We start from the raw sequence: 15,000 nt of genomic DNA, 5'->3' as shown, positions 1-15,000 counted from the left end.
CTTTTAAGGTATAGTGGGTCTTTGCTCCATGTTTTTGTTAACCAAAAAATGTATATTTTTATGCAAACTTTTAGGATTAACTTTCAATAAAATGGAGCAAAGACCCACTCATATCAAAAAATTTTGTTAAAGTATGAGAAATTGATCATTTTTGCCTTCTTTAGTGTGTGTATGCTATTTCGTAGGCAAATAATTTAAGTCTTTGTGAGATTTTTGTAAATTGTAGAGATTTTACATAAAGTATATTTTAATGTTAGATGAAATATCAGAGAAAATTTGGATATAATTGAGATTTTATTTTTCACTTCATGTTTGCCGCACTATAGGCACTTTGCCCGCCTTGCTCACCCATCTTCTTTTCTTAAGAGACGGTCTCGCATAATTACCTGAAAATAAAGTTCTTGCGAACGAAAATGATTTACAGTATATTCACCTTTATCTTGATATCATTACATCTATTTCCTTTTTTTTTTTACACACCTGCTCTCCATCTTTGGCCTTCCCTGTAGTCTCCTCCTGGGGTCGGACATACCCCCTCTTGATGTGTGTATAATCTGGCAGGACATAGTCTCTGGCTATTGTGTTTTCTTTACCTCTCTTTCTGTTGGATAATAATTCAGCTTTCAAAAATACATGTTAATCACATGTTTACTCCTTTATATGGTAGATATCTATCATATGACATGGTTTTCATACCAACAGTTTGTGTGAAAGTGATAACTAAGTCAAATCAAGTGGATTCATACATGTACAAGTATTATAAAAACAGTGTGAAACATGTGATAGCTATTGGTAAAACATGATAAAGAATCTCCCATACTTTGTGTGGTTGGAAATGTTTTTATCCAACTCATTGTGTGTTTTCAATCCCTTCACCAAGGCTCAGGGATAGAAAACAAGAGGCCCATGGGCCACATCGCTCACCTGAGCACATTGGCTAGGCAAAAGCACAAATCAGTTCAGTACTGAAAAGACCGGGAGGGGGGGGGGGGGGGGCTTGAATTTTAAACTACCTGATGATGCTTCCATGTCAATGTAACAAATGGCTTTGTTGAACTTAAGAAGATTTTAAAAAATTTCCCATATATTCCTTTGTAAAAATTTGATCCCCCATTGTGGCTCCTCCCTATCCCAGGAGTCATCATTTGAACAAACTTGAATCTACACTACCTGAAGATGCTTCCATATCAATATGACTAAACATAGCTTTACTGTTCTTGAGAAGAAATATTTCTTCTATATGTTCTTATGTAAAACTTTCCATCCCCCATTGGGCCCCACCCTACCCCTGCGGGTCATCATTTGAACAAAATAGAATCTACACTACCTGAGGATGCTTCCATATCAAAATGACTAATAATGGTTTGCAGTTCTTCAGAAGGAGATATTTTCCTTTATATTTCTATGTAAAACTTTGATCCTCCATTGCGGCCCCGCCCTACCCTCGGGGGTCATGGTTTGAACAAACTTGAATCTACACTACCTGAGGATGCTTCCATGTAAATATGACTCATCATGGCTTTGCTGTTCTTGAGAAGAAGATTTCTAAAGATTTTTCCTATATATTTCTATGTAAAACTTTGATCTTCCATTGTGGCCCCACCCTACCCCCGGGGGTCATGGTTTTAACAAACTTGAATCTACACTACCTGAGGATACTTCCCTATAAATATGACTCATCATGGCTTTGCTGTTCTTGAGTAGAAGATTTTTAAAGATTTTTCCTATATATTTCTATGTAAAACTTTGATCCTCAATTGCGGCCCCGCCCTACCCCCTGGGGTCATGGTTTGAACAAACTTGAATCTACACTACCTGAGGATGCTTCCATATAAATATGACTCATCATGGCTTTGCTGTTCTTGAGAAGATTTTTAAAGATTTTTCCTATATATTTCTATGTAAAACTTTGATCCTCCATTGTGGCCCCGCCCTACCCCCGGGGGTCATGGTTTTAACAAACTTGAATCTACACTACCTGAGGATACTTCCCTATAAATATGACTGATCATGGCTTTGCTGTTCTTGAGAAGAAGATTTTTAAAGATTTTTCCTATATATTTCTATGTAAAACTTTGATCCTCCATTGCGGCACCGCCCTACCCCCAGGGGTCATGGTTTGAACAAACTTGAATCTACACTACCTGAGGATGCTTCCACATGAATTTGACTCATCATGGCTTTGCTGTTCTTGAGAAGAAGATTTTTAAAGATTTTTCCTATATATTTCTACGTAAAACTTTGATCCTCCATTGTGGCCCCGCCCTACCCCCGGGGGTCATGATTTGAACAAACTTGAATCTACACTACCTGAAGATGCTTCCAAGTGAGTTTCATCTTCCCTGGCCCTATGGTTCTTGAGAAGAAGATTTTTAAATGATTCTATTAATTTTTCAGTAATTCCTAATTATCTCCCCTTGAAAGAGGGCGTGGCCCTTCATTTGAACAAACTTGAATCCCCTTTACCCAAGGATACTTTGTGGCAAGTTTGGTTGAAATTGGCCCAGTGGTTCTTGAGAAGAAGTCGAAAATGTGAAAAGTTTACAGACAGATGGACAGACAGACGGACGCCGGACAAAATGTGATCAGAAAAGCTCACTTGAGCTTTCAGCTCAGGTGAGCTAAAAAGCACACTTGTTGGATAAAAATAATATTCAACCATAAACCATGGGAGACCCTATAATCTATCACATAATTTTTTATTTTAAATAATAATCTAAGCTTTAGCAAGATACCTTTGGAGTTACTAATTTTATCTGCAAAAATCTAAAGTCATTCCCCTTGACACTGCCAAAGCTATAGTAGATCAGTATGAGAGCATTAGGCTTGCTATTCCTACCTGCAGGGTGATTCTGATGTTCAAAATAAGTAAATTCTTTAACCACTTACAAGTAAGATAGGCACTTAAAGTTCAATTTTACACTGACCACATTATCAATTTGACAATGCACCCCTACAATATGACTTACTTGGCAATTTCCATATCTTTCATGAACTGTGTAGAAACATAACAAACATCTTCTTTCACTTGATTTATCACATATGTTTCATCCATTACCATCAACTGTCTACAAATGATACAGAGTATTTTAAAAAAAAATTCTGAAAAGTTCTTCAAAAGTATTTTACATGATTACAAAACACTTCGATAACTTAAGAGTTTGTTCACTGGATATTGCATCACATCATACAGTCCTTTCAAGTTGTTGGTACCAGACTTTCTTTGAAAAGAATCTTTTTAAATATTCATATTGTATACTGTATCCTACATTTGTAGAGCCTGATATTTTCAATATAAAAAGTGACACTGATGTTTTGAAAAGATACATTTTGAAGCACTATTCGAAATAACCATGTACCTGACCAAACACGATGCACAGATTTTGCAGCGGGCGAACAAATTTACATGTATTGACACCCAGCTGGACGTGTTAAAACTTCCCATAATTAAAATTCATAAACACTTGAACTTCGGTATCTCAAGCACCAATATCATGAACACCATGGATATGTCAAAGTGATTTGGTTTGGAAGTCCCACCCCTTACTCTTCAAGTACTTGACCTTGGATATCGCGAATCCTCGAATGTCTCTCAGTTTTTTTCTCAGTCCCAATGAGCTCAAGATGACGAGGTTTGACTGTATTTGATAAATGCCCATCAAATCAACTAACAGTATTGGTTGCAAAGTGCAACAAGCAAAAGGGTAGAATTTGTCGGTCTATAGATTCAGGATCAAAGTTATGGTGACCTGGTCCAAATCATATTATCGCTAAAAACAAATTTATATAAGACTATTATTTTCTCAGGCTAATAGATCTTTGGCAGGGCTGACAACTTTTTCTAGCAGTCAGCCCTGCATGTCTAGTTAGTTTTATAATGAGTTTCACACACTGCTTTGAAGGGGTAAATGCATTTTATGTCTTTAAATTTTCAACTATTTTCATGGAAGTCTCACTGAAATCTTACCTAAAATAGGTTTTGCTACAGTCATGAAAACTATTTTTGCTTATACCCACAGTGCCTGAGCTCTTACAAGATAAAAACCTATTTACAAATACCTGTTGCAGTGCAAAGGGCAATCACTGCATTTCATTTCAGAAATAACTGCATTGTGGTCTTTTATCAAAATTACATCCATTCTTTTGGTAATTGGGTAATCTTGTAGATCTTTTCTTTGAAATACATACCTGTATGATATTACTTCTTTCAGATGATTAGTTAGTAATTTTCCACCAACATTTACTCTGAAAAGTGAAATGTAGTATAATTTTTTTTTGATCTTTATACTGTAGATCACCAAATTTTTGTGACACCTTTAAGGCTTATTTTCATGAGAAAGTTATGATTTATATGCAAGACAAATTTTTCATGAATGTTTGTTATTGTTTTATATATTGATTAAAAATAAAAAATATATGCAAGAATGAAATTTCCATGAGCAGTTAGTCTGACGTAATTACGTGAAAATAAACTTTTCGTGAATAAAAAGTGATTTCAGTAATTCAATTCATATTGCATATTTATTTTTCAAAGGAAAAACACATGTACTATAGATTGTACTGATATACCTCTTGACTGCTCCAGTGATTTTCTTGCCCTTGAAGTATGGGACAATGTGAGAGAAAGAATAGCCTGTGTCCAGTACTATATTACATAGAGGCGGGGCATTAGTCTCCTTAGAGTACTTATACTGACTCAGGAAGGAGGCTGGAAAAACAGGACTTATAGTTAAGTACGGCTAGGAGGAATTCAAAGCTATACTTTGATACATTTTTTTTCAATATTTCATATCTGCCTAAAGGCTTTAATGTAATAAATGACAGAAAACTCTGAATATATTTAGAGAATGAGAAAAAGGCTTTGAGGTTTTGATGCCAAAATTTATATTTTCCAGAAAAAAAATGTAAAAATAAAAATTGTTCAGTTTCAGTCAAATCTTAATCTGTAAAACTAACCCACATTATTTCTTTCTATTTGTGCTTTGTGAAAGTTTTGCTTTTTTTTTATTATGGAAAAAAAACTTACGGTTAGTTTTTAATACAGACTTAAAGGCATATTCTTCAAAAAAGATTTCATTCATGGCCTCTTGTACAGAATTGAAGTTGAAATAAGGTTCTGTAACAATGATGTTTGTTTCATTGAAATCCACCTGAAAATTGAATTGTTTTGTAAGTATACTGTAACATAAGATGTGTACAAAAGTACCAATTAAAATGCCATTAATTAGCACATTTATCATGTTTTATATCAAATTACCTTCATCACATCTTTGCCAAAGAGGTAGTCCCATACTTGTCTTTCTATGTCCCAATTTACCAAGTAACCCTGTCAAAAAAAACACACAATCTATTGAGTCTAATCTTAAAATTATTTGCAAAGTACTTACTAATAGTACATATACGAGGGCTGTTCGGAAATTATTGAGACATTTCCTTTTACTCCACAAAGGACAGAGATAAATTCGTGAAAATTCGTCAATATTTTATAAAGAACAACTAAAGCAAATGTGCAAAAGTTCTATTTGATAGGATAATTAAATAAGTTTCGATGAAATTATAAACATGCATATGTCTATTTACCTGGAGCAGCATCGCTACATCATTTTAAATGCGTGTCTACGAGAAAACCATGCAAAATCCAAATTTTATTATGAAAGGCATTGTGATCATTTTGACTGATTTTATTGTTTCTGATTAGCATCATGTGTCCTCTAATAAATCACGGTATCAAAACTGTCAGGTACCTTTGGGGATCCCTATTATAGCCCTATATTCTATTTTTAGCACATTTTATGAAAATATTTTGAAAAACACCCAGAGATTAAGAGAAAAAAATTGCAGGAAAAAATGCACTTTTATTCAAATGTTACATATTAAATAAATTTAAAGGAAGTGCTCTAACTAGAAATATTTTATTTAATTTCAATTATCAACACTGATTCTGTAAAAGTGGGGTCTAAAATTAGATTAAATCAATGTGTTTAAAATACCACTATCTTTATAATGCTGTAAAAACCCAAGAAACGCTTAAAACATTATACATATCAGTTTAATTGCAAAAATCCTTCAAAATCAATATATAGTTAAAAGGAATTTGGTTGCAAATGGCATTATGCTAATTTAAAAATAGATTGAAGTTGGCTGAAACTATTAGAAAAATTATCTCCCTTAGTGGAACTCTCCTTATTTAAAGGAATTAAAAGTATGGTGTCTTAATGGCAGACGAAAAGATGAAGTGTTGATTTGACGACAATATTATGATAAAAGATCTCTAGCTTTGTTGAAAGATTGTAAAATAGATTCAGCTGAAAATACAAGGTATTTTAAATGCAGCACAGAAGACATTTCTGTCCCTGAAACGCTTCTTATCGTTAACCATCTTGAACCATGCAGCTGTTATGGGACTTGGACAGTCTATTTTCTGTAAACATACCTACATGTACATGTATGTGTCAAACACAGAAATATACTTGGTCTACACTGGAAAAGGAAAAAAAGAACATGTTGTCACCCATACCTGATAGGGGAGACGCTATTATGCAAACCCGTTAACCGAGAGGGTCAAGCTGAATGAGGTTTTGCCTGTTGGAACTGGTAAGAACATTATGCAGTTTTTGTGTGTCCCTCAAGGAATTAAAAACTTAAGGAATTTTGCTAAACCATTGAAATTAACTTAATTTCTGACCTTAAAGTTTTCAGAGAGACACTGTACATGGTATTTGGGTTGTCCATAAGAAATGAAACAGATTTTTAAAAAAAAAATTAAAGCATGTTGGGGGTTCCTCCCCTTAGTGAGGGTTGAGAGGGCAATACCAGAGTATTTGGGGAATTATGTCATTACAGGTGAAGAAATTCCCCAGTCCCACAGGTCTTAAGGACAACCCTATACATGTAAATATAATATCACAAAGTGATATCATAATTGGAAATATTTACTGACTTTGTCTTTATAGTTTGTGAAAACCTATTGATATCAAGTTTATACAACTTACATGTCCAATCTATTATAATGATTTATAATAATGATTTATATTTATCAACTAATTTGATTCTTAAATTGTTACAGGTATATGCAAAAGATGTATAGAAACACACACTAAAAAATCAGTATGGAAGTAAAGCTGAAGGAAGAGCTTAAAGGTACATATACATATACTATGTGTTTATAATTACATGTATATGTAAAAGTTTTATCAAATTATTTCTGAAATTCACTCAGTAGCTTATACATCAAGTTTCACTTATGAAGCAAAATTACCTGCTTTTATTATTTTATAGCTGAAATACATGTAAAAAGTGAAAACTCTTGAGCAGCAGTCCACTTGTTAATTCTTGTTCTCATTCGAGTATATTTAGTACTCACATAAATTAAGGATTCTACAGTAAATGTTGATGAATGGTTTTTACACTCAATAGTTTCATAATATTGATAGATTTCACATGTAAATGATCCAATCCTGTTTGGAAATAAAATTTCAATTGCATATTATTTTGAATTAGTTCTAAAAATAAAATCTCAAGTATGATTTCTGTTTTATTTTATGTGTACATAACTGGTTATAAGTATTCATGTAACTATGAGGATTATTAAGTATTGTATAGTTAATATTAAAATTAATGTTTATTCTTTAGCAGAAATGTGTTCCTATTGACAAGGCAACAATTGAATCAAACCAAACAGGTGATCACTTACTGTAATATAATATTTTTAAGGTACTACATAATAATATAGATAATGTCAATGTTTAATATCTCAAAAAATAAAATTAACAAATATGTTTCATTTCCACACTGAAAAATATAACTAAGTGGACATTGTTATCATGAAGTTCAATGACATGAACCAGAGTTTGTACATGTGGTTAACATTTTATAATGTATACATACAAGTTACTATAATCATGATAATATACATGTAACTGCTCATTCACATTACTGATAAGTAAAATAACAAAGAACAATTTATGTGAAGTTAGGTCCAAATGGTGAAGATGCCTGAATATGTGAGTGATAAACTGAAAAGTCCAGTCCATATAGTTCAAGTTTTGAGCTTTCAAATTATTTAATTATGATTCATTCAAAATGTTTCACCATTAGCAGTTTTAGCATTAACTGTTATGTATAAGAGTATATATACTTCATGGCTTTTTCAATTATTTTACAGAGCAAAGAGTGGAGGAAAATGGAAGAAGTCATGGACATAACAGAAAACATATGACCTAATACCTGTAGGTAACAGCCTCCCCCCCCCCCCCCCCCAAATAAATGTTTATCAATTATTTATAAATAACTTGTACAGGCAAGTATGTGTGTTTTTATGTAAACAGTTTATTTTGTTGTCCCTTATTTGTTGTACTGTAAGTGGGGATATTAATTTTAGTCTGTCCGTGTGTCATTCTGTCTGTACATGTATGTACTATAACACTTTAATTTGGGAACAATATCTCTTGAAGCCTTTGAGCTTTTGCAATATCATTTCATATCACAACTCCTTACAGCCTAGAGAAGATCCCTATTGATTTGAGGTCAAAAGGTCAAGGTTAGAAATTCCTACAATACAAAAAAAAATTCAAATAATAACTTTAGTTTCCCTTGAGCTTTTTCTGTTAAATTTTATATCATAATTCCCAATGACTTAAAGAAATCCCCTTTGATTTCTAAGTTAAAAGGTCAAGTTGAAAAATTCATATCTTGCAATAAATTATGTCCTGGTGATAATTCTGGTTCTCTTTGAGGTCTTGAATTTATTTCTTTAATAAAAAAAAGACACCAATTGACTTTAAGGCCAAAAGCTGAAAGGTTAAGGTTGACCTTTTTCTTTTTCCATCTGCATGTTTTTTTGTCCAGTTCTCCCATCCTCAATTTTTCCCCATAAGTGGGGGCCACAATTCTCTGAATTAGCTTGTTTTATATTTGGATCATTTGCAGGTTTGCATTAAACTCAAGTAGCCATTTAAGGCATTTGGATCTCTTACAAAATAGGAAATAAAGGTGATTCAGGCTAGCATTGCCAAGGTCCCTTTGTTGTAAAATTGAAATTATTCCCTAATTCCCAATGTCATTTAGAACATCAAAATACATGCTCTTTTGCTTTTGGGTATAAATGAAAATTTATTGTACTAAAATGTCTTCTTTGATTATCATGATTATTGCAATATCAATTATAAACTTTAATTCAAACATCAATTTGTCATTGCTTTTACAGATTTTGAATTCATATCATCAGTGCACCTAAATTGGTCAAAAGATGAAAGATCTCAGCATAAATTGTTCAATCATGCAAAGCATATCCTGTCAAATGAAGATTACCCTTTCTTAAAGTGTCAAGTATCTCAGAAATTGGACTATGCAATACTGTACAGGAATATTTTACATATGTCAGCACATTTAGCAATAGGGCCTGTTGCACCATGCCAAGGTACAAAGTTGATGCTTCAAGCTGTCCACAGCATTCCAAAGGAAAAGGATGAAACGTTTTTTTAGCTCACCTGGCTGAAGGCTCAAGTGAGCTTTTCTGATCGAAATTTGCCCGTTGTCTGTCGTCATCGTTGTCGTCGTGTAAACTTTTCACATTTTCATCTTCTTCTCAAGAACCATTGGGCCAATTTCAACCAAACTTGCCACAAAGTATCCTTGGGTAAAGGGAATTCAAGTTTGTTCAAATGAAGGGCCACACCTTCTTCCAAGGGGAGATAATCATGAATTTGTGAAAAATTGATGGCATCATTTAAAAATCTTCTCAAGAACCACTGTGCTTGAAAATAAGAAACTTATATGGAAGCATCCTCAGGTAGTGTAGATTCAAGTTTGTTCCAATCATGACCTTCCCCCCAGAGGTAGTGTGGGGCCACAATGGGCGATCAAAGTTTTACATAGGAATACATAGGAAAAAGCCTTTTAAAACCTTCTTCTCAAGAACAGCAAAGCCATAATTGGTCATATTTAAATGGAAGCATCCTCAGGTAATGTAGACTCAAATTTTGTTCAAATCATGACCCCCCCCCCCCCCCCCCCCCCCCCCCCCCCCCGGGAGAATGGGGGGCCATAACAGGGGATCATAGTTATACAAAGGAATACAAATGATATATCAATAAAAATTGTCTTCTTAAGAATAGATTCAAGTTCAAATCAACCCCCCCCCCCCCCTCGAACCACTTTTATATCAAAACTTTTCAAGACTGAACTGATTTCTGCTTTTTCCTAGCCAGAGTGCTCAGGTGAGCGATGTGGCCCCTGGGCCTCTTGTTTTTTTTTCATGACAGTTTTGGGACTCCTTGATTTTCCTAGACACTAATTAATGTTTCATATATTTTGCTTTCTTTCAGTGTAGTACCTTCAAATGTGTTTTTATTTTTTGTTTTTTTTTTTTTGTGGACAATTTAAAATTAGAGATCATCTAATTAATAATTTTTTTTTTATAATGTTGCTGTCTTTAAATTTTCTATGTAAAAGTAACATGTACATGATACATTTGGTATTTTTCAAATGCAGTTGAAGGAATTTAATTGAGCATTGTCAAATACTTCATTCAAATACTGGTTGCGTTTTTATGACTTTATGGTATTAAAAAAGACATAAACTTTGTTCTGTTCATTCATTTGTATAATTTTAGGGCAAACAAAATCAGCATTTGTATAAAATGTGTTGCATGTTTAAAAACAACTTTTGCAGTGAAGAACTGTATGAAATTTGGGCAACACTGTGAAAAAGTGGATTTTATTTACTGATGTGTTCATACTTTTGAACACTCTCTCTGTTAAACTTGCAATTTTATGTATTTGCAGTTTTTGCAATGTGCATTTTCATGCTAAGGGATCCTGTAAAATGAGCCCCATAGCTACATGTATAGCCAGTTCATTGCTATAATACATTAAGCCTTGTCAAAAACTCATGATTTTTAGCTCTACTGGCTAGAGACCAGAAGAGCCTATGCTAGGGATGCGCGATTTTATTGGTATACCGGTATATTGCGATTTTTTAATGCGTGATACGTATCGTGATGCGGAGACTAAAATACCTGTATTTGGTACATAACTATAAATTCCGGAAATTATTCATTTATTTGTTCAAACTATTGAATGACAATAACAGGAAGTGTAAAAAATGTTGAAAACAGTTAAACAACGGCATCAAAACATGCTTTATATTAAATAAATGAAAATTTAAAAAGTAAAGTTATGTTTTTATAGCATATTTTTAAGAAATATTATGGAAATTCATTTGAAATTGTAGTAAAATATGCGTGTAAAAATATCACGATTTATCGTGATATTTTTGGGAAAAAAATCGTGATATTTCACGATACGAAATTTTTGCCGATACCCATCCCTAGCTTATGCGATAGTAAGGTGTTGGTCGTCTGTCTGTCTGTCAACAAAAGCTACTCCTCCTATAGTTTTGGTCTGATTTCAATATTACTTGGCACACAAGTAAAGTATACCGAGATACATATTTTTTTTTTATCGGATTTTGATTTTGATGAGCGGTTTTGCCATGTTTACTAAAATAGAAATTTCTGTAAATTTTTTTTTAAAATCTACTCCTCCTTTAGTTTTAGTCAGATTTCCATGAAAAGAGACCAAATCAAGGATCATTATTCTATTTATTGCTGTTGCAAAGTTTCAAGTCCAACTGCTACTTATCTCTTCCTTTGTTAGACGTACAAACCAGTAGAGCTACAGTCTCGAATAAGACTTCTGGTTAAACAAATATTCAAATCATGCATCTTTGTGACATTCTGGATAAATATAAGCTAATTTCAGTCATGAAGATTGAAGGTCATGTGCCTGAAATGATTTAACGTTCAAAATGTAATCACTCCAGTAGTCCAGTATGCTTTCTACCCAGATATAGTGTAATTTTGCTAGGATGAAAAAATAAACTAATTCAAATGTGCCACCACATTGCCTGTTATTTTTACTAAAATATCTTAAAACAAATACTTTTTGATAAAAAATATAATCACTGAAGTGTCTCTTGAAATTTTATGCCTGTTTTTTCTACAGAATATCCCTTAGAATTATTGTGACCTTTTTGCACTTGCAGTTCTGCACTTACAAGAGTGAAAACTCCATCAATTTAAATTTGCAACCAAAATCCCATTAATATTAAATAAAATATTTAAAAACAATCACTTTTTAAAAATATGAAAGCAATGGAAGCGTTTCTTGGAATTTTATAGCTGTTTTTCTGCAGACTATTCAAATATCCTTATTCCTTACAATTATCGTGACCTTTTTGCACTCGTAGCTCTTCACATTCAAAAAGGTATGTGAAATAAATTCTGTAAATATTTTTCTCAAAGGTTTTAATTCCTTAAATCCATTAGTTTTGAAGATATTATGGAAATTTTTTATACACAAACAGAATATGTACAAAAGGTGTTATTTTTCCATACTGGGTATAGAAATAGGCTGACGATAAACTAATTCTCCCTGTATCCATGGTAACAAATCAAATGACGTCACCAAACTTACGCAGTAAGTAAGTGACCTTGATCTCACTTTGTATGCAAAGTTTCAAGAAATTTTGAAAAACTTGCTTTCATAGCATTCTGCATGGTTTTCTCGTAGACACGCATTTAACATCATGACAGCCGGAGATGTTTTCTCATATGAAACAATCGGAAAGCGTTTATATTACACATAACATTCCAAAAATCAAACTGTCTCTTTTCTTAAACGATTCTTTAAAAATATATATAATGAAACGTGTGCTGTTGCTACCCCAATGTTAAATATACATGAAGTGTCATATACAAGTTGACTTAGCATCATGCAGTACCGATTTATGCAACGCGGGTCAACGTTATTTGGTGCATAATAATTGGTGGTCATCCGGAGCTTTTTTTTTACTCTGGTTGAATTATTTCTAAGAAAAAATATATACCAATGAAAAAACAAAGCCTTGGACATGTATTATCGCATTCTTATTGTTTTAGCAGGTCATTTATTCTGGACAAGAGTTCTCCATAGTGCTACACAAAATTTTAGGTATGCTGCGCCACCTTGACGTCAAAATCCATTTTGTCGTCGTTATCAGATTTCTATATCGCACTTTAATTTGTTTTTTTTTTTAAATCATTTTATTTTTTCAACACAATTCACTATATACAAAGTGTCCAATATCTTTTCTTTAACAGAATTGTGTGTATATATAGAGAGAGAGAAAAAAGAGAGAGAGGGGGAGAAAGAGAGAGAGAGAGTTACAAAAATAATTGGTTCCACCTGTTCCACTGATTGTCAAATTTCTCTTTTTCATCATTTTTATATGATATATATTTTTGTGTTTGGTAAAAATAACTCAAGACCTTGACAATTGACTGATATTATTTTAACCATCGGGTATTTGTATAAAAACAGACATAAATAAACAGACCCCACGGGATTTTAGGAACAGGCAGCAAATCAGATAGAGAAAAAGAGAGACAGAAGACGGAAAGTAAGGAGAGAATAACACAAACATGAATGAGAAATGAAATAGAATAACTGTGTACAGATAAAATTTTACTTTCAAAAGTCAAGTGGCTTGAGTAGCATCATTTGGCATGTCTCTTTCCTTTCACTGTCAAAATCGGAATCGTGAAGAGCGTTATAAATGCGGAGTTCATAGCAGTTAGTCACGAGAATTCCGGTTCTTCCAATTTATAATCAATGTCGTTTAAAATGTCAAACTTCATACGTTTTCCATCCACACTGGCATACACAGAACCATTGAAGTACCAGGCTGATGTAATCTCTGGGTGTTCAATAAGTTTGGCGATGAGTTCGCTGTTTTCCCTTGTCACATCATCTCCTAACCTCACATTGCCCTCCGACTCTTTGACTTTTGACCTTTGTTGCATAACTTTCGCTTTTGTGTCTGCATTTTTAAATTTTATTAGGATAGGTCTTGGGGCCTTTTGTTTACCCGGTATGCGATGAATAGCAATAATGTCATTATCGTCGATGTCCACATTTCCCTTTACTTTCAATATTTCTTTTGCAACCTGCAAAGTATTTTCGTTTTTATTTTCTTTGATTCCATATATTTTCACATTGTTTTTACGGCTATATTGTTCGTTATAATTTGCCTTAACTGTTGCAAAAGAGGCCAGTTCTTCTACTTGTTGGACTTTGGTTTCTAGCTCACGAGTTTTTTTGTTGTTTTCGCATAGTTTTTCTCGGAGCGTCTCATTATCAAGTGTCAGTTTGTCTACGCTGTCACTCAGTTTTTCTATTTTTTGTTTATAAAAGAGTTCTTTCTTTTCTGATTCTCTTTTGTGCTCTTCGAGCAATTCTTTTACAATACTGGTGACTAACGATTTAATGTCGTCTGTTTTTATTGTGCTTTTTAGTTGATCTTTAATCTCTTGTAGATCTTTTTTAATTAGAACCCATTCATCACCTGATTGAATTCCTTGGGGTTGACCTGCGTTATCTTGCACTTTTTCCATGTTATCAGTTTTATCCTCTTAGCTTTTTCCTGATTGTCTTGTGGGTGGCATTACACTATAGATTTTTTGAAATATATAGCGAGAACCGGTTCACAATAACAATGAAGAATACTCACGATTGTCTGAGCCGTAAATGTTTCAATCCACAAAAACTCCCTGTCCAAGACTGTCTCACATTTAATTTTGCACTAATAATATTCAGAACACCTGCAGACTTGCCTCATAAGTATTTCAGAAGAAGATGCAACTAATAAATCATTGAATTGCCAAAAATCTGCTCTCACCGAACTACCGTGTCAGCACACCTCGAGCGCCATCTTGCTTTTTCGCACTTTAATTGTTAATGATCTCCGTATTTCTGATGGTAATTCTAACAAACTTGCACAAAATGAAGTCAAAATAAAATTGAAAAATTATACATAATTTGAATTATTTTCGCTAAAGATTACTATGGGTCCATCGGGAGTTTTAACATTGGTGTTACATGTTTTCAATATCTGATTTCGTGACTGCGCCGGGTAACCCTGCCAGAGACACAATTAATATACCATTGAAAAAAAGAAAAA

The 15,000-nt window shown here is 33.3% G+C and overlaps 1 protein-coding gene and 1 long non-coding RNA gene across 2 annotated transcripts in view; one reads left to right on the top strand and one right to left on the bottom strand.

Annotated features, from left to right (window-relative positions):
* Window positions 1-15,000, bottom strand: part of LOC133200416 (actin-related protein 6-like) — a 29,666-nt gene that overhangs the window by 12,306 nt on the left and 2,360 nt on the right. Inside the window, exons 3-8 of the mRNA XM_061336221.1 lie at window positions 5,258-5,326; window positions 5,027-5,150; window positions 4,570-4,708; window positions 4,189-4,245; window positions 2,970-3,068; window positions 481-601 (exon numbers count right to left, since the gene is read on the bottom strand). Of these exons, the coding sequence (XP_061192205.1) occupies window positions 481-601; window positions 2,970-3,068; window positions 4,189-4,245; window positions 4,570-4,708; window positions 5,027-5,150; window positions 5,258-5,326 (609 nt within the window). The remainder of the gene's footprint in view (window positions 1-480; window positions 602-2,969; window positions 3,069-4,188; window positions 4,246-4,569; window positions 4,709-5,026; window positions 5,151-5,257; window positions 5,327-15,000) is intronic.
* LOC133200409 (uncharacterized) lies at window positions 7,070-8,220 on the top strand. Its single transcript, XR_009722926.1, has 3 exons — window positions 7,070-7,140; window positions 7,633-7,681; window positions 8,165-8,220. It is a non-coding gene; the product is annotated as an uncharacterized LOC133200409 (long non-coding RNA).

Source organism: Saccostrea echinata, unplaced genomic scaffold (genome assembly GCF_033153115.1).
Source record: "Saccostrea echinata isolate AGI-Se365-2 ecotype Australia unplaced genomic scaffold, CSIRO_AGI_Sech_v1 ptg000039l, whole genome shotgun sequence".
NCBI classification, from domain to species: Eukaryota; Metazoa; Mollusca; class Bivalvia; order Ostreida; family Ostreidae; genus Saccostrea; species Saccostrea echinata.
Note: the sequence above shows the minus strand (reverse complement) of the source record. Positions and strands in the feature narration are given on the sequence as shown.